Below are 24498 nucleotides of genomic sequence, written 5' to 3'. Positions count from 1 at the left end.
TTTAAAGATATTAAAACTTAACTCAAATAAGTACAAATTGCTTTGATAAATTAAATAATCTTTAACTGACCACCTGTTAAATGAGTGCATTAAGTTCTACACTACGTAAACAACACATGATTGGTGGAATGTATAAAAAGAAACAAGAAATTTTAGATAATGATAAAATAAACTACAGATAAAAAAATTAAATTATATAATATTAAAAAAAAATGGTAACTGAAATAAATTTAGAAAAAGATTATAGTAAAAAAAAAAAAACTATTCAAAGTAAAAACAATTCAGTTACAATAATTAAAAATATTTATCTTGAACAATTAATTTAGTAAGTATAAGAGAAGATTTAATGATTATGTTACATATTACACTATACTGCACAGTAAATATAATTTTTTAGTCTGATGGTTCGGCATGTCTAGACTCTAGAATAGACAAATTATTGCAAGTTGAGCAAAAATTTCCTTTATGTTTTTTTGAAGGGGGTTAATAACATTTCAGAAAACATCAAGAAATGAATTAAATGTATTTCTAGAAAGCTTGATAACTGAATAATATTATCTGATATGATATCAAATCTCCCAGAGTTGTTTTAAAAAGGAAAAGTGGTCAGACAGGGAAAAATTCTATTTTTATGCTAGATTATACAAAATACAAAGGATAAAACACTGAAGGACATGAGAATGTAAGGCAATTTCAGACTGCAAGGAAATATGCAGATGACGTAATTAACTGCAAAACACTGAAAAATCCGGGCAAATTGAAAAATGGAGTAATGCAATACAAAAAACAAGGATGAGATGAGAACCACAATTGGATGAGCAAATAACACTGTATTAAGGATCAACACAAAATTGAATGGTGCAGTAGATATGAATGCAAGAAACGTCTACAAAAAGTAATAGAATTTCAATACTTAGCAAGACTAATTAAAATGGTAAAATAAAATTTTTACAACAATAAAAAATAACTGAAAGAACAGTTAAAAATGATATAACTGTAAAATTAATCAATACTTTCCATACAAAGGCTGGTAGTTAGAAACCACACCAATTACTTTTAACTGCTCCTTGGTTCTTTGTTATTTCTCATGGGTACTGATATGTTGCTGGGTTTTTATTAACAGCAAATCCTGATCAGGTAATCTAAAGATTATAACTTGCTATACACAAGAGATATTACAACCAACAGGTCCTAAAATGGTATGAGATATCTGAAAACTTGCAGAACATCATATGAATGAAGCAGAGAAAATTTTTGCATACTGTAGTTGGACAAACAAGAAAAACTTATGTAACAAATGAGATGATAAAAAGGGAGAAGAGTACATGACTTAGAAACTTGGATGCATGATAGTGGAATGAAGTGGGCTTAGCCATATTAAGCAGAATGATTACTATATGTAGTACCTTAACTGATAGTGAAATGAAGATTTTTGAGATGCCTAGGTTCTGATTGATTTGCCAAGGTAGAGGGTGTGTAGATCATAAGGTTTAAGTAAGAAGAATGGTTGACAGTGTGCAGGTGGAGTTGAATTTTCTTGTTGTTTTCTCCAACCAGTTTTCCAGATACTGCCAAGTCTGGGTGTTTGTGTGTAGACAAGTGCAATTATACTACTGACTTGCCTGGCCTGATATAGCTGCAATGTAAATGTGCTGGTACTGGTAAACATGTGGTCTAAAACAGACTCAAATCGACCACACTTGAGATGTGTGGTTGATTGAAACCCAACCAACAAAGAACACTAGTATCCACAGTCTAGCACTTAAATCCATATAAAAGCAACTACCTTTACAAGAACTCAAATCTTAGAACTCTCTACTTTGAAAATCAGCTGATTTTGTGACAAGTTTAACCAACAGCCTTATTCATTCTATTTCTTTATTATAATTTTTATTTTTTGAGGGGGATAGACATTAGAATTTGTATTTGAGGGCACAATGAAGATCAGATGGGTTGAAAGAGTGCCCAAAATGAATAATTTTAATTTCTCACAGAAAAAGGATTGTTTTCGACATGGTAAAGTAATGATATCCTTGTTGGGGATATTATCAGCCAAAGATGGAGTTGTTTGGCTGGCTAGAATGTTTCAAATAGTTCAACTACAATGTGTTGGTATAACTAGTCTTTGGACAGTGACCAATGAATCAGCAATTGATATGTCAAGTGTGCAGGCTTTCACCTTCCTGCCCATCAATGTCTTGTCAATGCTGCTGGGTATTACTAGGTTCTCAAGTAGTAGATTAACCTAATGCCAACCACTGAGTAGCAGAATCTGTCAGATGAATAAACTAGTGGCAGCTTGGTCACTCCATGCAAAAATTGTTGATCCTCCCAAGTTAGCTGCTCAAAATGAACTAGCCAACTGATCAAATCTTCCCCCTCTCAAAATAAAACAACAGTTTAGTTTATGATCATTGAATAGTAACAGTAGTGACCAACCAATAAGTGAAAATTGTATCGAGACCAATTAGCTAGCTGGAAGAAGTTGCTAATGAGGTCTGTTCAGAAAATAACGAACGATTTTTAATTAGGCACCAACAAAAATATTTAGTGACGTGCGGTTGCAGCACTGTGTTTGTTCTGCATAACCCCCTCTATAACAAATGTTCTTGGACTTTTGATATCTCATTTAGTTTTCATGTTATTGTTATTTGAGAGCAACATGTTTAAATGCTAGTAGGGATTTTTGTAATGTGTGATTTTCAGGAGCAACTATACAACGTGAAATTTTGTGTGAAACTGGAGAAAACTTTCACAAAAACATTTCAACTTTTGAAATAAGCTTACAGACATGATTCTCTGGGTCATACACAATGTTATGAATGGTTTTCACAATTTAAAAATGGTCGTCAGTCAATTGAAGATGACTCTTGATCAGGATGGCCTACGACTTCCAACTGATGACAACCACATTACTTTACATTTGCATTGACACCAAATTAACAATTTGGTGCATGCAAATCACTGATTAACTGTTGGAGAACTTGCAGAAGAGATCAAATCTCAACTGGATAATGCCATGACATTTTGACTGAAAAACTGGACATGCATTGAGTTGCAGCAACGTTTGTTCCTCGTTTGATGATCGAACGGCAGAAAGAGCATCGAGTGGACATTTGGCGACCACTTCTTGAACAAGTCAATGATGATGAACAATTCATATGAAGGATCATAATGGGAGACGAAACTGGTTTACGGCTATGACATGAGGCAAATGTTCAATCATCACAATGGATTGGCAAAGGATCTACACACCCCAAGAAAGCATGTCAATCTCGATCCAATGTCAAAGTGATACTTTCTGTTTTTTCAATTTTAATGTAATTGTGCATTTTGAATTCTTGCTTCAAGGCGAAACAGTGGACCATGCGTATTATCAATGCATTTTACAACAGTTACATGAAAAAATCCGCAAAAAGACTCCAGACTTGTGGCAAGACAGCTCATGGCTCCTTCACCAAGATAATGCACCCACACACACAGCTTTGTCAATTCATCAGTTTTATGCCAAAAATCAGATCACTGCCCTCCGGCAGCCTCTCTACTTGCCACACCTGGCTTCTTGCAATTTTGTCTTATTTCCGAAATTAAAATCAGTGATGAAAGTATGCCATTTTGATGTAAAAAATAAAATTTGGTTATTTTCTGAACAAACCCCACATACGAGGTCTGTAAATAAAGTAATGAGACTGATTCAGAAAAAAATTTTATTTACAATCCAATTATATGAACTCTATCACCTTTGAAATAGTTTCCTTGGTAAGCCACACAATGCTTCGAATTTTCTCATTCTTCATAGCAGTGTTGGAACTCAGAAATCGAAATATTCTTCAGATGGTTGGTTATATTTATTTTTATGTTTTCTACTGTTCCAAAATAGTATGCTTTGAGGTGTTTTTTTAAAGTCGGGAACAGGAAAAAGTCACAGGGACTCAACTCAGGTGAATAAGGTGGTTGGGAAACTATAGGAATGTTTTTCTTTGCAAAAAAATCATTAATTGAGAGTGCAGTGTGACAAGGTGTATTGTCATGATGCAGCACCCAGTTGTCTTTGATGGCTGGTCTCATGTAGGCAACTCTTTTCTACAATCTTTCAAGAATTTCTCAGTAATCATATTGATTTAGTCTGTCCTATAGACAAAAACTCCTTATGGATAATGCCATTACTGTCGAAGAAACAAATTAGCATGGTTTTGATTTGCTCATTTTTGGTTTTCTGGGATGTGGTGAGTGTGAAGTGTGCCACTCCTTGCTCTGGTGTTTTGTTTCTGGGTCGTACTCAGATATCCAAGATTCATTACCAGTAATAAAATTTTTTTCGAAAATTAGAATCAGTTTCAATTTACCCAAGAAGATCGCAGAACACTTCCATCCCGTTGTTTTTCGTTCAACAGTGAGGTTTTTGGGACCAATTTTGCACAAACTTTTTTCATGTCAATTCGTTCGTCAAAATTTGATGGACTATGGTATGGTTCAAATTCAATTGTTCTGCAGTCTTTCTGACAGTTAATCGCCAGTCGTACCATATAAGTCTCTAATTCGCTCAACATTGTCATCAATTTTTGACATTAACGGTCTTCCAGAGTGTGGGCCATCCGCAACTGATTCCCAACCATCTGAAAATGCTTTAAATCACCTAAAAACTTGGGTTCATGACAGAGCATCATCTCCATATGCTCTTTACAATTTTGAAAAAGTTGGAGTAACATTCTCACCCAGTTTAAAACAAAGCACGATTGCACAGTGTTGCTCATAATAAGAATCACTCATTTATGTAATGCACAACAAAAATTCATTTCACAAAATGTTTGTTTACGTCTCATGTGGCAACAATAGACTAAAAATATTAATACCTAATATAAATCAGCTGTTCATAAAACCATATGTTTACTAGTAACTTTACAGTGTTGCCACTTTGGCTGCCAAAAAAAAAAAACTAGTCTCATTACTTTATTTACAGATCTCGTATACGACCCAGGCAGTATCATATGTGCAGTGAGAGTTGTATGTGTAGGGACACTAACTAATACAAAAACCTTTCTTGTTTTTTCTTTTTGTGTTTAGCCTCTGGAATCACCTTAAGGTATTACTTCAGAGGATGATATGTGTGAATGTAAATGAAGTATAGTCTCATAGTCAGGTCGACCATTGACCATTCCTGAGATGTGTGGTCGATTGAAACCCAACCACCAAAGAACACTGGTATCCACGATCTAGTATTCAAATCTGTATAAAATTAACTAACTGCCTATTAATGCAAAAACTGGAAGGCCACTATTGTAAGCCAAGTCACAGCATCCCAAGCAATGACATAAGAAATCAAAGGATGGAGGAAACACATGAGAGGTTGCACAAAATATGTGTAACAAGAAGCAAAAAGTCTATTAAAAAAATGTAGAAATTGTTTAAGTAAGTAGAAATTTACAAATTCAGCTATAAGTAAAAAATAGAAATTTTAAAAATAACTAAATTCCAAAATAAGTATGTAGAAATAAAACTCTAGTTTTGAAAATTAAATGTTTCTTTGATAAAGTTAAAATCATAGAAATTAATTTGCCTTTTCATTTATTATTAATTCAGTAAAGGGTCTGTTTTCTGTATGTTTTTGCACAAAATAAATTATTACAACACAAATCATATAATAAAAACAATATGCACAAACTATGCAATAAAACAGTGGCCAGTAGGTAACTTTTTTTTGGTAATTATCATTTGACTGCACAGTTAAGATATGGATGATCAGAAACTTAGGCATTTAGATAATTTTTTCAATTTGTTTTGATATCATTAATTGTTTTTACATTAAATTTATTCATTATATTTTGATTTGTATATGGTTCTGAAGACTACCAAAACAATGAACATAACATGTTTTTGTTTATACTGACAAATATGTTTAAGAATGTAGAAAATAAAACAATGTACATGATGAGATACTATGACATAAAGTATCATAAAATAAAATTTTTATTGAAATAAAGTAAATAAAAAAATCCAAAAGTAAGAGTATGAAACACTTTAACTAAGGATGTCTATTGATATAGAATGTTGAAGAAATTAATATAAAATGTTATGTAAATAAGATCTTCAATAAAAAATAACACTTCATGAGCAGAAACAATTATATCTTAAATTTAAAACATCCAATCAGTTTTGTAAAGATTTATCAAAAAAATATTGCATAAAAACACAAGAAAAACATTAAATGTGCATATTTTTTTTTTATTTACAATGAAAATAAAGAAAAGTATTACACCAAAACTATACTTTCAATAAGACAATAATTTACTTACGTGTGCCGATCGTGTCTTCATTACTGGGAGTGGTCGGTGAGTCTGTCGGTTGATAGATAGATAGATAGAGAGGGAAAAAAAGACAGAGAAAAACCAGATAACAAACAATAAAACAATCAGAGAGCAAGCAAAAAAAAAAAAAATGCAATACCATTCAATTTTACAACACATAAATGGAATTGTAAGCTGCTGCTAGAAAAAAATCTATATTTAAATTGTGTAATTCATAAATAATATATAGTTAAAACTGATTAACACTACAGAATCTACTAGTCTAAATCAATTTCAAACAAGTGGTCTGGATTTTAACTATTTTTAGACTTTTTTTAAAGAATATAGCGAGTTAGAACAAAAATAATGTCATAGATTGATTAGATCGACTTTTTCTTTCAAGTATGATATGAGATATTAAAATTAAGCCTAATCAAATTTATTTTAATTTTTATAACAAAGTAATAATGTAATAAGTATTTCAATAATTACTTATTGTATTATCATACAATTATAATAAATAACTGTAAATTGTATTATTAAATAACAAAGTGTACATTATAACCATTAAAAATACATTACATTAAAGAATTGTTTTATAATTGGCAAAAAGACAAGAAAAATTACGGCCAAACAATGATAAAAAAAACACACTGTGTTTAAAATAGAAACAAGAGTATAAAAAAGGAAACCAATATAATGACAAAGAAAGATATTTTTAAAAATACAGGAAAAATTAAAAAATAAAAATAAGATCATATCACGTAATTGAAGTGTATTATTTAATAATATGCAAGGTAGCTTCAAAAAGGTTTCTGGAAGAGGAACTTTCTGTTTAAAGTAGTACGTAAAAGAGGGAAATTATTGTTTTGTAAAGTGGCAGTGTTCATGATTTCATAGTATGGCGAGCACCATGTTCCTGTTAACTATTCAACAACAGCAACAGGTACATATTTGTATTTCATGTGTGTAGAATAGCATCAAAGTTCAAAATTATAGCCATTAAATAGCATACAAATATAAATTTTTTTCATCTTTCTTCAAAAATCATTGTGACATTAATGTGACGATAAAATTAATGTGGTTGAAGAATTCCATGAAATTGCAATGAAAATAAACAAGTTTATGAGCTGATGACATAAATATTCATAATTAATAATTAATTAATATTAATACAATCATAATATATTATAAATTTATTATAATTAATTAATAATTTATAATTATGAATTGATGACATTTTCATCAATGATGCGCCCATCTACCGCAATAAATAATAAAACATGTGTATGCCTAAAGTGTTCTTTAAAGCTGAAGAAGAAAATATTTTGAAAAAATAATATCAGAGGTTGGAATATCAGTGGAGGTTCAAGCAGTATACTCCATAAGGATCTAAAAATATTTATCAACATTCTGCATCAAAAATGTTGCCAGTGCAAAAATTCATGCAAGCTAAGACTTACCTTGCATGACACAATATATCTCAGGAGAATGCAGAAAAAGTTTTATCAAGATTATTTTACTATTAATAAATTTAATTAAGATTATTTTAATTTTTTTAAGATTATTTCCTTAATAAAAATTAACTCTGAAAGGGTAGAAATATTATAGGATGCTGATGATACTGCTAATTAAATAGAGCAGATGATCTCTAGAAAAGAGATTGAGGGACACTACAAAACCTGAATATTGGATAAAAGTAAGAAGCTGCTGAATGAAAACAACTATCTTGAAAGTAATATACTAAAATAATGTTTTTTAAGCTACTTTTTCTTTTGGATAAATAAAAAAGATAAAAAGTTAGGGGGTTTATAATTATAAGCTTAATAACACTACATTACATGAGGTTAGGGAGGAACTTAAAACATGGGTTACATGCTTTAATAATGTCTAAAATAATTTATTAAAAATATTCCCAGTGGATATCTGGAACATAAAGATTAAAGCTTATTCGATAAAAATATGATTCATGAGCCATAAAAAAATTGATTTTAGTGTTAATTATGAAATTCCGCTAAAGATTACATACAATTTTAGTATTGAATAAAAAAAATAATTTTGGTGTTCAGAACACAGTTACACAAAACAGTTACACAGTAAAAGAAATAAAGAAAAAATGGCACATCTTAGTTTTTAAAATCAAATTTAATGTAAAAATCTGCATTTTAAAATATAAAAAAAGAAATGGCAAAATTAAATTATGTTATTTAAAAAAAAAAAAATATTCTATCAATAAGATTTACTCAAAAAAAAAAAACAAACAGCAGCTTACAAAATTAAATACATAATAATAATTACAGGTAAAGCTATTAAATTCAAGGATAATAAAAGTAAGCGAAATCAGTAGAGATATTTTTATTATCCAATTGTACATACAGTACAAAATATAAAGAAAATAAAAATTTCACTAATAAAACTTTTACGTGCCAAACTACATCCACCAGCTCATGTTCACATGAACAGAGGTTTTAAAATGGGGTTAAGAAATCTGTAATAGTTTTTACTTTAATTTTCTAACTATTTTTAACATTCTTTATATTAATTAATGTTTCTCTGAATTCACAATGCTAAAATCATGCCTCTGGGTTAGGTATACAGGATAAGAGGTATTTCTAAAAGTTAAGTGAAATTCAGATAACTAATAGAAAAAAAATAGTATTAAATTACACAACTTTTACTTTTTACTGAACAATATTCAACAAACATCTGTTAAAAGTAGATGTTTTGGTGTGATCATAAAATGCCAAAAGAAAACATGCATTTCAATTTCGACATACACAATATTATAATATAATTATGAGGGTTATTTTTTTTTCAAGATCCGATCGGTCACGAAATTAAAACCAGTGAAAATAAAAATTTTTTTATTTGTAACAACTACTTACATAGTTATGCTATTTCTCTACATAGTCGGCACTCTGATTTAGACATTTGTTGTAGCGTGGTACCAACTTTCCAATACCCTCGTCATAGAACAGAGCCGCCTGTGTTTTCAGCCATGTTTCTACGCTGGTCTGCAACTTGATGTCTGTGTAAAAATGTTGTCCTCCTAGCCAGCGTTTCATGTGAGCAAAGAGGTGAAAATCAGATGGAGCCAAGTTCGGGCTGTATGGTGAGTGATCAAATACTTCCCAACGAAAACGCTGCAGGAGCTTCTTTGTTACAGTTGCAGTGTGCGACCAAGCATTCCCATGGAGAAAGACAATGCCTGATGACAACATTCCTCTCCGCTTATTCTGAATTGCCCTTCGTAGACGTTGAAGAGTCACGCAATATGAGGCTGCAGTGAAGGTCGTGCCACATTCCATGAATTCCACCTAGAGAACTCCATTCCGGTCGCAGAACACAGTAGCCATACACTTTCTGTTGGAGAAGGTTCGCTTGAACTTCTTTGGTTTACTGGGAGAATGAGAATGCATCCACTGTTTGGATTGTTCTTTTGTTTCTTCAGTTTCAAAATGGACCCATGTCTCGTCCCCTGTGACAATTTTGTTCAAAAAATCTTCTCCTTCATTGTGGTAGCGCTGGAGAAACGTTAGGGAGGCATTCATTCTCATTGTTTTGTGATGGTCGGACAGCATCTTGGGAACCCATCTTGCACACAGTTTGCGGTACTGAAGTCTCTCACTCACAATGGTGTAGAGAGCTGACCTTGAAATTTCAGAAAACAAATAACTCAATACAGAAATTGTGAACCGACGATTTTCTTGAATTGCCTCATCCACTCGCTCAATGAGATCATCGGTTGACACTTGCTTCCTTCCCTGACCGCCTGCATCATGAACATCTGTACATCCTGCTTTAAAGTTTCACCGTATACATTACTTATTTGTCGATGAATTTCAGCTGCATTACACCCCTCAGCCTGAAGAAATCGAATTATCGTATGCACTTCACACTTTGTGGGAGATGCTATTGTTATAGACATGTAAAGCTCATGCTAGCTGCATGTAAATGAAGTGACGCGGCGTGATTGAAAGCCATACTAGAGACGCAGCGTCTCTACTATGGCAAAGGTTCATCCAATTTTTACACAGGTTTTTATTTTGCGACCAACTTGAAAAAAAATAACCCTCGTAAATAACTTTCAGAATTATCTTCTTTTTTTTTAATAAAAATGATTATGGATAAATTAAATTTTCAATATCAGCAATAATTAAAATAAAGTATTATTGAATATTATGAAAATAATTTAAATATATTTCATATTTCACTTACAAAACAAAATTCTTTGGTACAGAGCAATAAATTCACTGGATGCTTCTTAAAATGATAATTTAATCATTATTGAATTAATGTAACATGAAATTCCTTTCAATATACAATTTTTAAAAAATATACTAGCTTCAAAAGAGGAAGGTCCAAAATCAGTTTGAAATTTTTAAAAAAATATCAGACTAACATCTGGCATAAGAACTACAGTAAAACTTCACCAATTCACTTCTAGCAAGAAAAGAAACAATAAATTTTAATGAAATTTCATTACTCAATCAATTAATATTACTACTTTGATTAATGATGTCTACTGGCACACCACAACCAGAACAGTTTTAGGTGGCCTAAGTAGCCCAGCAAATGTCATAACCATTCTCAAAACTAAAAGGTATCTCATCCCAACATTATTAAAGAAAATAAGATGTAAAATAATTATGTAATTTTCTAATAACGAAATGTTTGCCTAAATCTACAGAAATTTGATTTATAACTTCTCAAGAAGTCTTCTGAAATTTAAGTCCCAAAAACACTAATAAAGTTCTAGTTTTACATACTGAACAATTACCAAATAACGATCTATAAAAGCTGAAACAAAAATTTCACAAAAAACAAACAGAAGATGCCTAAGAATTTTACTAAAAAACAAAAAGGGTAAGTCTAGAAATTTTGATCACATATTACATATTTTAACAGAAAACCTAATCAAAAATAACTTTAAAACAGGAGTATTCAGCAAGGACTTAAAATTGCCACTGTGAACTTAAAAGAAACTTGAAAATCCTAACATTTACTAACTACAACCAATTTTACATTAATTTACTTAAGTTTTAAATCTTCTATGAATTTATATGGGAACAAGTGTGTTAAAATCACAGAAAGGTTGCTATCATTGCCAAATAAACATTAAAACAAAATCAAAACATAAAACTAATTTCCCACTTAAAAGTGTAACATTTACTCTATTATTTCTGTTCGTTTTATTTTTTCTTGTTAAAAAATGCTATAAAAAAAAATCTTAAATAGATATGATTTATATACAAAACATATAAACCCAGAACTGTGTCTGTAATAAGGTATGAAAAAAATCATATACAACTTAAAAAAATTAAGTCAAAAAACATTTTATTTTGGTTAAATCTGGCAAAAAGTAAGTCACTTTGTTAAATTCCCAATTAATAAATAAAACTTTGTAACAAATTTTGCAGAGAATTTAATTTTTAAAAAAATTATTTAAATAATATAAAAAAAAATTAACACTAGTTTGTGAAATTTGACTTTAATTAAATCCAAACAAAAAGATCACGCCAATAGAGAAAAAAACAACATACAATTTAATACAGTTACTTTGCTTTATTTACAAACCAGGTGACTATTATATACTTTCAATTGAATTTTATATTTTGCACACATAAGTTGGTATAACTGAATGAATAGAAATTTAATTTGAATATACTGTATGAACAGGGACATTGCTGTCCATAGAGTAGAATGTACTGGTAGACACTTGGCTGCTTGGTTTTTGATTATTTTTGTTTCAAATGTTAATTTAATGTTATAATTAACATAAAAATTTAATTTTGAATTGTATTTATTTATGTTCAGAATTTAAATTAGATTTGAATTTATTAAAATTAAAATTCTGTTTCAACTGCATTTTAATAATGTCTCACTAATTCACTCATGCTGGATATACAGAAATGGTTTATGTGTATGGATTCTGTAATGAAAATGCTAAAGTTTTAGTCTTATTAATAATAAAACTACATTAATTAATGTGAATCACTGCATAGTTTTACAACTACTGTCTATAGATGAAGATTATTTTTCAAAACTTGACCTTGATATAAACAAAACCTAGATGTCTCATCTATGGTCAAAAGAAATTCATATCCTATTATGGATAGAAATTTTACAAATTTTCAGTGAATGTGTGGATATATGTATGAAGGGTAATCAGTATTTTGGCCCTTTCATAATTGAATTTAATCTTGCAATAAAAAGTTATTTAGAATTGTAACATAATGAACCTTTTTCTCTAAAAGATTATTTACAGTGGTAAACAGTATTTGACAGTGAGACATTTACAGATAAAAACCCACTGGCAAAATGAATGAATATGTATTCTCAACGTAGCTGAGCTCCTCTACATTCTACTCATCATGTTACAGAGTTTTTAAATGAAAATTTTGTTGAAAAATGGACTGGTTTTGGGGAACAGTTAATTAATTGGCCAACAGGGCCTTCAGATCACACTCCACTAGATTTTTGCTTATGGCAAAAATGAAAACAGAGTGAAAAGTCAGGTTTATAAACTCAAAGTTAATAAATGAGATTTACTGATCACTTGAATTTTAAATATGCTTCTCTAATAAAAAATATGAAAAGATGAGCAACACAAGATCTTCAGAAATAAGATAGGAAATGGATTCATTTTACTGATGGAGTTTTTAAAAATTCATTAGAAAACTGTTTTATTTTCAACAGTATTTTCAATCTTATTTTTACTAGGTTATTGATAATTCTGGTTTTTCGTTTATTATTTTGAATGGTAAAAATTTCTCTCATGTTTGCCTTTTAATTAAAGTCAAATTTTTCCATAATAGTATTTTCTTATTGAGTTTGTTCATATAATTTTCTGTTGAAAACCATATTTCTGGATCTACAATTAAATGATTTTTTCTCTTACTTTTAGTTCCAGAAATTTATTTCCTGGTGGAACAATCACCTGGATATATACATTTATGTTGTAAATATATATATATGCTATAAATTGGTGAAATTTACTGACATAATCCATCTCTACCTTTAATTTTACTTAAAATGGGTTGTTGAAATGATAAAGAAAAATTAGGGAAAGTAAAAAATCAATTAAGAACGACATTACGGATTGACATTTATATTAAATCACAAGATCCATCACAAAAATAGCTATGTTTGAGTGAGTCATTATATCAATAATAGTTTCTTTTTTTATAGTTTCAACACAAAATATTACCATAACATTTATTTTTATTTCGATAGTATAACAGTATACAAATATTCAACTGTTAATAGTTTGTTAATATTAAACACACACAAAACAAAAGCATTAATCATGATAAAAATATTTTATTAGGTTGTTGGAGAGCAATATAAAACATGCAAGTTAAGCACAATGGTCAGGATAACTAATTATTTTAAAATAGGGAAATAATTTTAAAAAACAAACTTAATGGCAAAACTTAAATAAATAATTCAAGAATCTACATTATTTTTTTAAATCATCAACAGAACAGAAATAACAACTATGACTGATTTAAATAATACAATACTAAGTTAAATTAATAATTAATTTAAAAAATTGTCCCACCAGTATAAATTATAATTTTATGTAGCTGAACAAAATAAACAAAATTTGAGAACAATAATAACAGAGTTAAAATAACATTAAGTATGTTTATTTTAAGAAACACTACAATAAGTAATAATAAATTTAGTGAAGTCACTAAAATATATTATAACAAGTAAAAAAAAAAAGTTTGTAAAATACAACAATAAATTATAAAAGAACAGAATAGAAAAGTAAGATTTTTGGAATATGTACTTAGGCTGCAGCATGAAATTTGGTATATTACTTATCGCCGAGGACATAAAAAAACTACCGAGGCAAAATAATTTCTAAAATATTTCGGCTATTAAGAAAACTTTTTTTGTATCAGAAATAAATTTGATTTGAATTTAGACTTCCAAAATTTGAAATTTAGACTTTTATATTAACACAAATAAAAATATTTTTTAAAAACTTGCTTCAGAATGTTTTCATTTGCCTCAGTGATTTGAATTCTGCATTGATGCTGGTAGTTTTTTTTAATAATTAGAAGATAAATAAAAATTGTAGTTCGAAAGGTGTGAATTAATAACGAACTGTGTTTGTTTATTAGTATATTGTTCCTGATATTAGAAATATATAAACATACAAAAAAAAAACAGAAGTATTAACTAATATGAATAATTTCAAATCACATACACTTTTAGACTACATTCTTACTATATGTGCCTTATTAAAAAAAATAATAAATGACAGTATTATTAGCTGATGCCAGTGTGAATACTGTGACACCAATCATTTAGAATGACAGATAATGGAAAAATTTTTGAAGTAAGTTTTCTACAGACATTTTATTATACAATTTGGTTAAAGTTACAAACATCTTATCTTCGAATAAATATCATTGCTGATCATCATGGATAGGAGCATAATAAAACATGTGACTTTATATGGCAAAGAGATTTGTAACTTAAAAATAAAATAAAAATATTGAATATCTTGGCTTAACACAATAAAAACAAGTACCATTGAAGCAATTCTGGATAATATGTTTTTCTTAACTTTTTCACTGCACAGTTGACTTAAGTCAAGTATTTCGTGCATCTTTAGAATATGTAATTCGACTTTAATCTGTGCTTAAAAAAACAAAAAACGAAGAATGTACTTTCTATCTCAGATGTACTTTCTTCTTCAATTAAATAAGATAAAACAATTAAATCTATTTTAGTACTTGCAAGACATATTTTGAAAATGCTAAATGTTTTCCATTTGGGAATTCACATACATTAATACATGTGGTTTATAATATGTTCTCTTCAAAGAATTAAATAATTATAATTACAATATTTTATATATATAAAATGTACTTTTATCTCATTATTTATTATTTTTAATAGTTCATAGTAAGACTATTAAAATAATTTAATAATTTTTGGTGTAGTGTTTTCTACTACAGTTGTACAGATATAAATTCTATGACAACAGTAGAAATCACATTTAAAATTTTAATTTTATATGCAAAAACAATTTCAGTAAGGCATGTAAGTGAGCTTTAAATTATTAATACATATCTACTAGTTGTATTGTTCTTTTGTGAACAGGATGTTTTTATATATAGGGTATTTCATTTATTTAAAAAAAAAAATATTTAAATTGCTACTTTATAATAAATGATTAATAAATACCTATATAATAAAAATATATTTATTACAAAAACAAATTTTTAAACATCGTAAATTTCTACTTTAAATCAATAAGGATAGTTTTTAAAGGATAGGTTAGTAAATCTATTTTTTTTTTGTAACTTTCATAGTAATAAATAAGTATATATATTTCTAACTTGGTTACAAAGTTACAACTCCTCAGTTACCTTCTATTGTTATCAAATTAGAATCATCATCTTACGAATTACTGTTGAGTTTTCAATAGATAAATTTGCACTTAACTAATACTAAGGGCAATCATAAAATTTTATTTTCACAAGCAACAGAATTGACTGTAATACTGTTCTAGCAAATAGGTAAAGTTTATTGTAATTTTTCATTAATAATTTAACTAACAAATGTAACACATACTTCAGGTTTCTGTTGTTATTGTTAGAATAACTCTTAGTTAATAATTTTAATGTTCTTAATATAAACCGATATGAACATCAAAGAAATAAAAATTTTTATTCTATTAAAAAAATAAAAATTATTTACAGCATAAAGAATGTGTATAAATTATAAAAGAATAAATTCTGATAAATAATAAACTGAATTGTTTATTATACTAACTGGAAAAGGCTAGCCAGTATAATAATCCTAAGCCTTTCATTATGTTAATCTTTTTTATTATCTAAATTAATTTATGATAAGATAAATATATAGATACAAAAAAATAGCACAATTATCATTCCTGCACTGTTATGATTTAAAATATGTTATTTGCAGTTGTAATTGTGATTGTTATTCATTTGAGGTACTTTCCCAAATTATGAATTAAATAAAAATATTTAATAAAGCATATATTGAAGTACAAAAAACAGTAAAAACACTCATCAATAAACAGATTCACTTTCAACAATTTCTTGCATCATTAGATCTCAAACAGGAAATATTTTTAATATTATTTTACTGCTATAAAAAGAAACCCTTATTGAAAGCAGAACTTATATATATGCATTGTACTCCAAATCAGAGGTTGCATATTCTTGTAATTTTTCTAATTAAACTTAGCCAGATTTCAAACTAAGATCAAAGAAATCTCTTCTATCAAGTTTTGTAAAAATCAGATATATCATTTGCATAAGAAAGATACTGCAATTACTGAATGGTAAAATACAAAAATCCATTTTTTTTTATGTATTACACAATTTGTTTCAATTTCAATAGTGACAATGGGTAAACGACTAGATGAAAAATTGAAATGACAAACAGACGATGCCATTTTTTAAAAATTTAAAAACTAAAATTCAAACATGATTAGTACAAAGATGATGATGATATTGTCATTTCTGCTTTTTATTAAAAAAATAAATAAATAAATACATTATGATGGCTGTCTGGATCTCAGAAATAAAGGTGATCTTTGGTGAAGATATTTGTCAGTGGAGGTGATATCTGTATGTTTTTTCTAAAGAAAAAACAAAGGCTCAGGTGTATGTAGTTAGGAAAGTATGAAATGCTGTCTAGTAAACAATAATGTGGCATTTTTATGACGAGACACAACAATCCTTATGTAAATTGGAAAAGGGGGAATTGATAAAAGAGGAAACTTAATAATTTTAAATAAATATTAAGTGATGTTTTACACATTGGTTGTACAGATGAATAGATAGAGAATATATATATAGATGCAAGATTTTTTATCACATTATAAATACTTTTTTTTTGTGTATCACTAAATAAACAAGGTAATATGTTTATTATATTATACACCTGTTTATTTTTACAAATTGCAATGAAACATGGACATGTAAATTAAGTAAAAAGTTCATTAATGATATGAAGTTGTCAATATAAGTAGATAATAATGCTCTACAAGTAGATAAGATTCTGTTCACTCATGGTGAACGGAACTAGTCAATAGTCAGTAAAGTAATAGGGAACATCATCCGAAAGAAAAAGTGGAAGATGGGTGAGGGGTGTTAGTGTTAGGGCAGGGAGGACAGCCCCGTTCAGGAGGGGTGGGATGCTCCGGCATCCCACCTTCAATGATTGAACAGGGGCTCCTGGGGTCCTTAGGTGGGGAAAAGAAAGACCGAGACATGGTCTGGGGCTCTGGTAGGGGACCCCAAATTAAGAGGCAGGTTCTTTTAATAAGCACCTGCAAGATCCAGCCACTGGGGGGTGCTGTCAGGAACGGCATAGCCAGGTCTGGCATGGCCTCCCAGGGGAGTAGAGGCAACTGGCACCCTCAAGGCCATGTTATACGGGATCGTGGATCAGGCCTTGAGGGGAGGGAGTTAAAGTAGTAGATAAACAATAAAAAAGACATACAGAGCAACTAGGAAGATTGGAGAAACATAATCCAAATGACTAGATTATAGTAGTATACACTTTTTATTTGGTGTATAAGTTCCTGCTGGCTGCCAAAAAAAAATAAGGACTTTAGGATCAAAGATATGAAGGAAGATCAAATAAATGGAAAAAAATCTTATGGAAAGACAGTTAAGATAACAACGTAATAATATTGAGGAAGTCAGAAAGTTGAGGAGAGAGATTAATGGATTTAATTTTTTGAATTATACATTAAATGAAATGATAAAATATGAGGAAGAATGCTAGTAATTAATGAACAAACATAACGCCTAAATAATTCAGTTGGTAAGTCAACCGACTGAAATAAAGGTCCCTAGTTTGATTTCCAATTTTTTTTTTTTTTTAACCTCCGGGTCCACAGTTAGGCATGCTTCAGAGGATGAGATGAATGATTTGTAGCGTGTGTGAAAATGCCATGCCTGACCGGGATTCGAACCCAGGACCTCTAGATGAAAGGCCGAGACGCTACCACTCACGCCTCAGAGGCCGGCATTGGTGGATAAATCAGCACTCCATGTCCGGAGAGAAATAAATTGATTTCCAATTTGAACTCAGCATTCCATTCCTCACTATTCCTATTATTTCCTATTAGTGGAGAGCCCTTAGATTTATATCTCAGAACCCAAATATTCTAAATGAATTTAAGTAATAACTGTTGGATAGTGTTCTTTAAACATAATACTAAAATGTTTACCTAATAATTCTTTGCGCTTTTTGTTTTTTAATTATTTAAAAAAATAATGACCAATTACTTAAACAAGTGTTAGAGAATTTTTACTGTGTACAAAGAGTGAATATATTTAAAGTTTTTAAACATGAAAAGTTTATATATAACTTTTTTTGGTAAATAAAGTTTCTTAGCAGAAACTTTACGCATAATATGTATGTAATTCATTTTCATTTATTTCTGCAGATTTTCATTAAGGATGGACAAAGCTAATTCCAGTGACCACTGTGAAGCTGACAATTGTTTCATATGTGAAAAATTGAGAACTGCTTCTGGAGAAAATACAGATTTAGGAGAAATAATAAAAATTACCTACTTTAAGATAGGCATCTGCAGAACGAGGAGATGATTGCTTTAATTTTTTAAATAACGCAGAATTCATTTTTGCACAAACAGTATGTTGTCAAAGATATATTAACAAAAAATATATTGAATCATTTAAAAGGAAGGATCAAAAGCAGCTAATTTACTCTCCACAGAAGAAAAAACTGTGTAAGTCATCATCAGTAGCTTTTGACTGGTAAAATAATTGTTTTATTTCTGAAAAGAAGCTGATGAAATAAAAGAAAAAATCGGAAAAAAGTGACACAAAGAAAAATTATAATTGTAAACCATTTAGCTTTTAAAGAATCGACACTTAGTTTGCTAGCACTATGAAAAGATGATTTTAGCTGATAAATTTTTTGAAGAATATCAGGTGTAATGGACTTAGTAGCGATTAAAGGAAAATATCACAAGAATTGCTGCACTTCATTACAAAATTTTATAAAATAGCTAATCATGATAAAAAGTTCATCCTCAAGTTTACATGTTGATGCAGCAACGGAACAAATTTATAAATACATTGAAGAAAACAGTGATCGCCAATTCTCATTATAAAAACTGAAAAGTATTTTAACAATACAACATATTCCAGCTAAAAAAAACAATAAAGACAAGATTAATGAATCATTACGGTGACAATATACTATTTTCCAGTGAATTTGGTTTCAACACAATTATTTGTTTCAAAAAAGTCTCGCATGAAATTTTATCTAATACCTATCATAACCAAAAATTGGATGATGAGGAAGCGAAAAAAAAAAGAAGAATATTAAAGCTGCAGGTGAAATTATTCAAATAGATATCTGATCGCAAGTTTACGATAACGAAATTTATCTGGCAAGTGATAAAATGCTTGAGAGTGTTCACGAATTTATTCCAGAATCATTAAGTTTCATGTTATCTGAAATAATTTAAACAGATAAACGGTGCAAGCCAGAAAATCTGTGTAATTATGAAAATAAATGCACCTATTATTTCTGCATGCTATTATTATTATTTTATTAATGCATGCTATTATTTCTGCAGTACGACCACGATCTTTCTTATCACCATTACATGTTTTTTTATCTGTCATCTTCATAAAAAATTTGGTTCAAAAAAGTAATAGATATATGTAACGCTTTGGGTCTTTGTAGTTCATATAAAGAAGCAAAGTTATATGAAGTCTCAGCGACTTTCACAAGTCCATCTAAAATACAGCCTGGTACTTTTGTTCAATTTGTCCATGATAAGGCTGACTTCAAAGTGAATACAACTGATGGCAATGGAACTTTCCATAATTTGGGATCAATTGAAATTCTTTTTCCAAGTGTCAGTATTCTGACTGCAGAAGCAATAAAACGTATTGGAGAAAATGCTATTGCAAGGTTGTGGAAAAAGGAAATATTCCAATTAAAATTTATCCTTCCTCCGCTGGTCAAGGATTCAAAAATATAACCATTACACTACCAAATGAAGGACTGAATCTAAGGTCAACTGTAACTTCAAACTTGAATATTCTTTGGATGTATTTGAAATTAAAAAGCAATAATGATTTCCAGGATGGAATGTATTTATGAATTTCTTAACAAATGCACAAAATTTTGATATTTCATCTATAATATTTTTATATTTATTAATGCATCTCCCAGCGATCATAACACACTATACACTGCAATGAAAACCTCAAAACCTGCAAACCAATGAAAACTTTTTTTTTGCATTTTCAGTAGAAAATGCAAAATCTCTAAATATGAGAACATGTGTTTTAATCTTTGATCAACTATTATTATGAAATGTAATATGAAATCTACAGATATTGTTTCAGCATTGAATTTATCCAGAATATTAATTGTTGTTAGACTGTGATCATTTCATACATGGGAGCTATTGGCTATATTATGGCTGGTAGTGGAATTAAAGAGGCTCTCACTTCTGTGTATGCTGAAAAAACAGTAGATCACATATTGTCTGGATGTGCCTATGCAAGGGCAGTATGTTCTCATATATTAATACAACAAACTTTATCACATTTAATTTTTAAAGATCTTATGAGTAACGATCCTAAATTCCTACAATTAATCAATGATGAACAAAATTCCAATATTTTTATAACAAAATCACTGTAAATAGTAGCAATAAGACACTTATTTAATATACTGATCGTAGGCAATTCACAATGTAAGTCATCTAATAATTCTGTTGCAAGGATGGCAACTATAAACAGCAACTTGCTTACTCTTTCTTCTTTATTGCTTCAATATTAATATAGACATCAACAGGTTTAGGTCTTTTGGATTTCAACTACTATAATGATTTGTTTTTTGACTTTGTTTATAATGTATTGATATTAACAAAAAGTACTGTCAACTTTTTTTTGATATAAAATTAAATTTTACAAAGTCGTTTTTTTATGAATGTTTAATACGTTCTTTTTCAGTCAAGTCACACTTTTTTCTACACTTAAGTCTATATAATCTAACACAAAATTACCTATTTAAGATAGGTAATTTATTTATTAATTTCCTATTTTAATTAGCTACCTATGTTTATTTACTGGAAAATAGAATTCTAATAGATTATAAGTAATAGAGCATAAGAAGATTACAGGTTTATTTACTATAAATATTTTAATTATTTCAAATAACTGAATGTTCATAATTTCATATGTAGAAAGAATCTGCTTCTTCCTTTAATACCTTTTTCAAAATGTAACATCTTTTTTTTAATTCTACATGTCAGTATAACATTTTAGTCATTCTGTACAAATGTCAATATATTTCATCTCTATCTTCATCTTATGTTCCCTATATTTTTCCCGCTGATAATTATGAATAATAAATATTTTATAATCTACAAGTTACGTTCTTTATAATGTATGAATGACAAAAAACTTTTCTGTAGAATTATACCGATCTAAAAACCTGTGATTTTAATTCATCAACAGGCTAATTCAAGAAACATACCTAAATTTTGTTGTGGTAAATAGAATTTAATTATATTATTAATCTTAATATGAGGTTATTATACAATTCTATTAAATCTTTTTCTTGAATAATTCAAAAAGATAAGTATATACAATTATCACCTACATAACATCAATACAAAAATAAGATTATGTGGAATTAACAAAAAATATACATTTAACATTTTATAGAAATAATAGTTTAATCAACTTATTAGCAATAAATTGGAAAATGGTATGACTTTCAAAAGTAATCTTTATTAAATGTATAAATTCATACTAACAACTTACTATTATTAAATGCATAGCAGCTACTAACATTATATTTTACATTTTTTTTTACTTCCTTGTATGAAGTAAAGGATGTATTGTGATTGTGAAAAATTTCAGTTTCCAGATTTCAACAGAAATATCCATTTTGACTAGTTTCGGTGTGGCATCTGTACATATGTACGTATGTATATATATATATGTATATCCCATAATTTAAAAACAATTGGCTGTAGAAAGTTGAAATTTTGGATTTACGGCTGCTGTAACATCTAGCTGTGCACCTCCCATTTTGATTATAATTGACTGAACCAAAATTGTACAAAAAAGCCCAGAAGCCAAACAAATTTGGATTTTGGGCTTTTTCTTAACTGCAGTAATAAGCTTTCATTGAGAGCTTTTCAACGATATATCATTGGTTCCAGAATTACAGCCAAATAAAATATTAATTAATGAAATATTTGGATCTTAGGGGAAGGCACATCAGTTCGAATCTGACTTCATTTTCTTTTTTTAACTTTTTTTTAATTTAAATATACTGATTTATTAATAATTATTAACCTCTCATTGTAAAGTTATGATGAATAATTCAAAACAAAAAAAAAAGAAAAAATATCATAAGTTTTTAATGAAATAGAATTTTATGTACTTTTCATTTTAAAAAAATGTGTAAATGTAATTTAATAGGCATACAAGGAAGTCATGTGATGTCCACATCAGATTTTGTTTACTGTATTTTACAATTTCATTTTATTATTTTTTGATATTAAGATAAGTGATGTATAAATGAGAGCTCAAATACAACCATAAACATTCTGAATTCCATTGAGAAAAAACAGTAATTAGGAAAAATTAAAACATTTGTTAAAATTTTTTGAATTAAATGCATTCCATTTTCAAATTTTCTCTCAGCAATTTCTATAGAATGAAATGTTTTAAAACTTAATGTCATGGAATATATTTAATGTTTTATAAACATACAATTTTAAATCTTTAACATAAGAGTCAATATTTTGTTAACTTAAATTTTAAAATAACACTCGCTACTACAAAATGTTATAGCTTTGAAATTGTGAATAATATATTTAAAAACAGTTTATAAATGAAACCGACAGGTATATAAATGAAAAAGGTTTTTTTTAAATATAACTTTTCTTTGGTTAACAGTTAAACACAAAGTGAAAACAAAGAAATAAAACATCAAAGCAGCCAGTAGTTAATGCTATATGAGCTTGTTCAAAATTGTTTTTACCTACATTAAAAAGTGTAACAGAGAATCAACTGAATTAATGATAATACAGATTAATAACGATAAAAAAACATACAGAAAATTATTTAATCTAATAATAAGTACTGCTATCAACAAGTCTTCTTACAATATAATAATAAAAAAATCTGGCAACTTAGAAAACATTCTTTTTTAAGATTATTATTTATTAAATCACAGTTATAAAAATAATGGCCATGATCAACTGTTTCAGCATCATCTTTAAAAAATCTTCAATTAACATACTGAATGTTGTTATAAGCTGTATATAAAAGTGTAATAGAAATACTACGGTTAAGTTAAGAAAATGTGAACTTTTAAATAATGTGCATATGTTCTAGCTTCCTGTTTATTTAGCGCTACGTCAAATCTTAACAACTTTAAATAGCATTCAGTTTCAGAGATCAGGGCATGTACGACACTAACTTGATATGATGTCTACATGTAAAACAACAGTAAGTTTGGAACTGATTAGAAATTAACAAATAAAAATAAAATTAAGGTAGTTCAGGTCGGTGGTTGCCATCGACTAAATTCTCTTTCTGCATCATATTTTAGAAAATAATGAATAACATAGTGTTCTTACCATATTTTGTACTAGGCTAGGGAAAATTTAGTTCAACTAAATAAGATTTCAAAAGTTAAAACCAATTAATAGATAAACATTCACTGTAGTATTTTAGTTATTTTTTATGTAAAAATAATATGTAAAAAAATACAGAAATTATCTAACCAATTATGTTTATGATCAGGAAAATATATATTACATAAAATAGATAGGTGGAAATAATTAAACAAAAATACAAATTAATTAGTAAAATGTTATGGCAATACAGTATTTTTAATTGCTCTTGGTTAAATAAAGAAGAAAAAACAAAATTTTCAACTTACGTTCTTGATCTGAACCGTCTTCCGACTTATCATCTTTACTTTTCATAAATGGAAATTTTCTGCTGAATGAAAAGTTTTTCTTTTTTCTATCTAATGTTGATTGCTGAAAGTATAATAAAATCTATGAAAACTAGAGATAAATTAATTGTACATAAATAATATATTATTTTTTTGTATCAATTTTAAGTGAAACTGACTACTGTGGTCATTACTGACTCATTAAAAGACCTCAGCTCGAACCACTCTC

At 28.6% G+C, this 24498-nt stretch overlaps 1 protein-coding gene across 1 annotated transcript in view; it reads right to left on the bottom strand.

Moving 5' to 3' along the window:
* dlg1 (MAGUK family member discs large 1) overlaps positions 1 to 24498 on the bottom strand; it is a 1479687-nt gene that overhangs the window by 22529 nt on the left and 1432660 nt on the right. The window contains exons 13-14 of the mRNA XM_075368120.1: positions 24252 to 24354; positions 6294 to 6335 (exon numbers count right to left, since the gene is read on the bottom strand). Coding sequence (XP_075224235.1) covers positions 6294 to 6335; positions 24252 to 24354 — 145 coding nt within the window. The remainder of the gene's footprint in view (positions 1 to 6293; positions 6336 to 24251; positions 24355 to 24498) is intronic.

The sequence above is a fragment of the Lycorma delicatula genome, chromosome 1 (assembly GCF_047948215.1).
Source record: "Lycorma delicatula isolate Av1 chromosome 1, ASM4794821v1, whole genome shotgun sequence".
NCBI classification, from domain to species: domain Eukaryota; kingdom Metazoa; phylum Arthropoda; class Insecta; order Hemiptera; family Fulgoridae; genus Lycorma; species Lycorma delicatula.
This window is presented reverse-complemented; position numbering and strand designations above follow the sequence as displayed.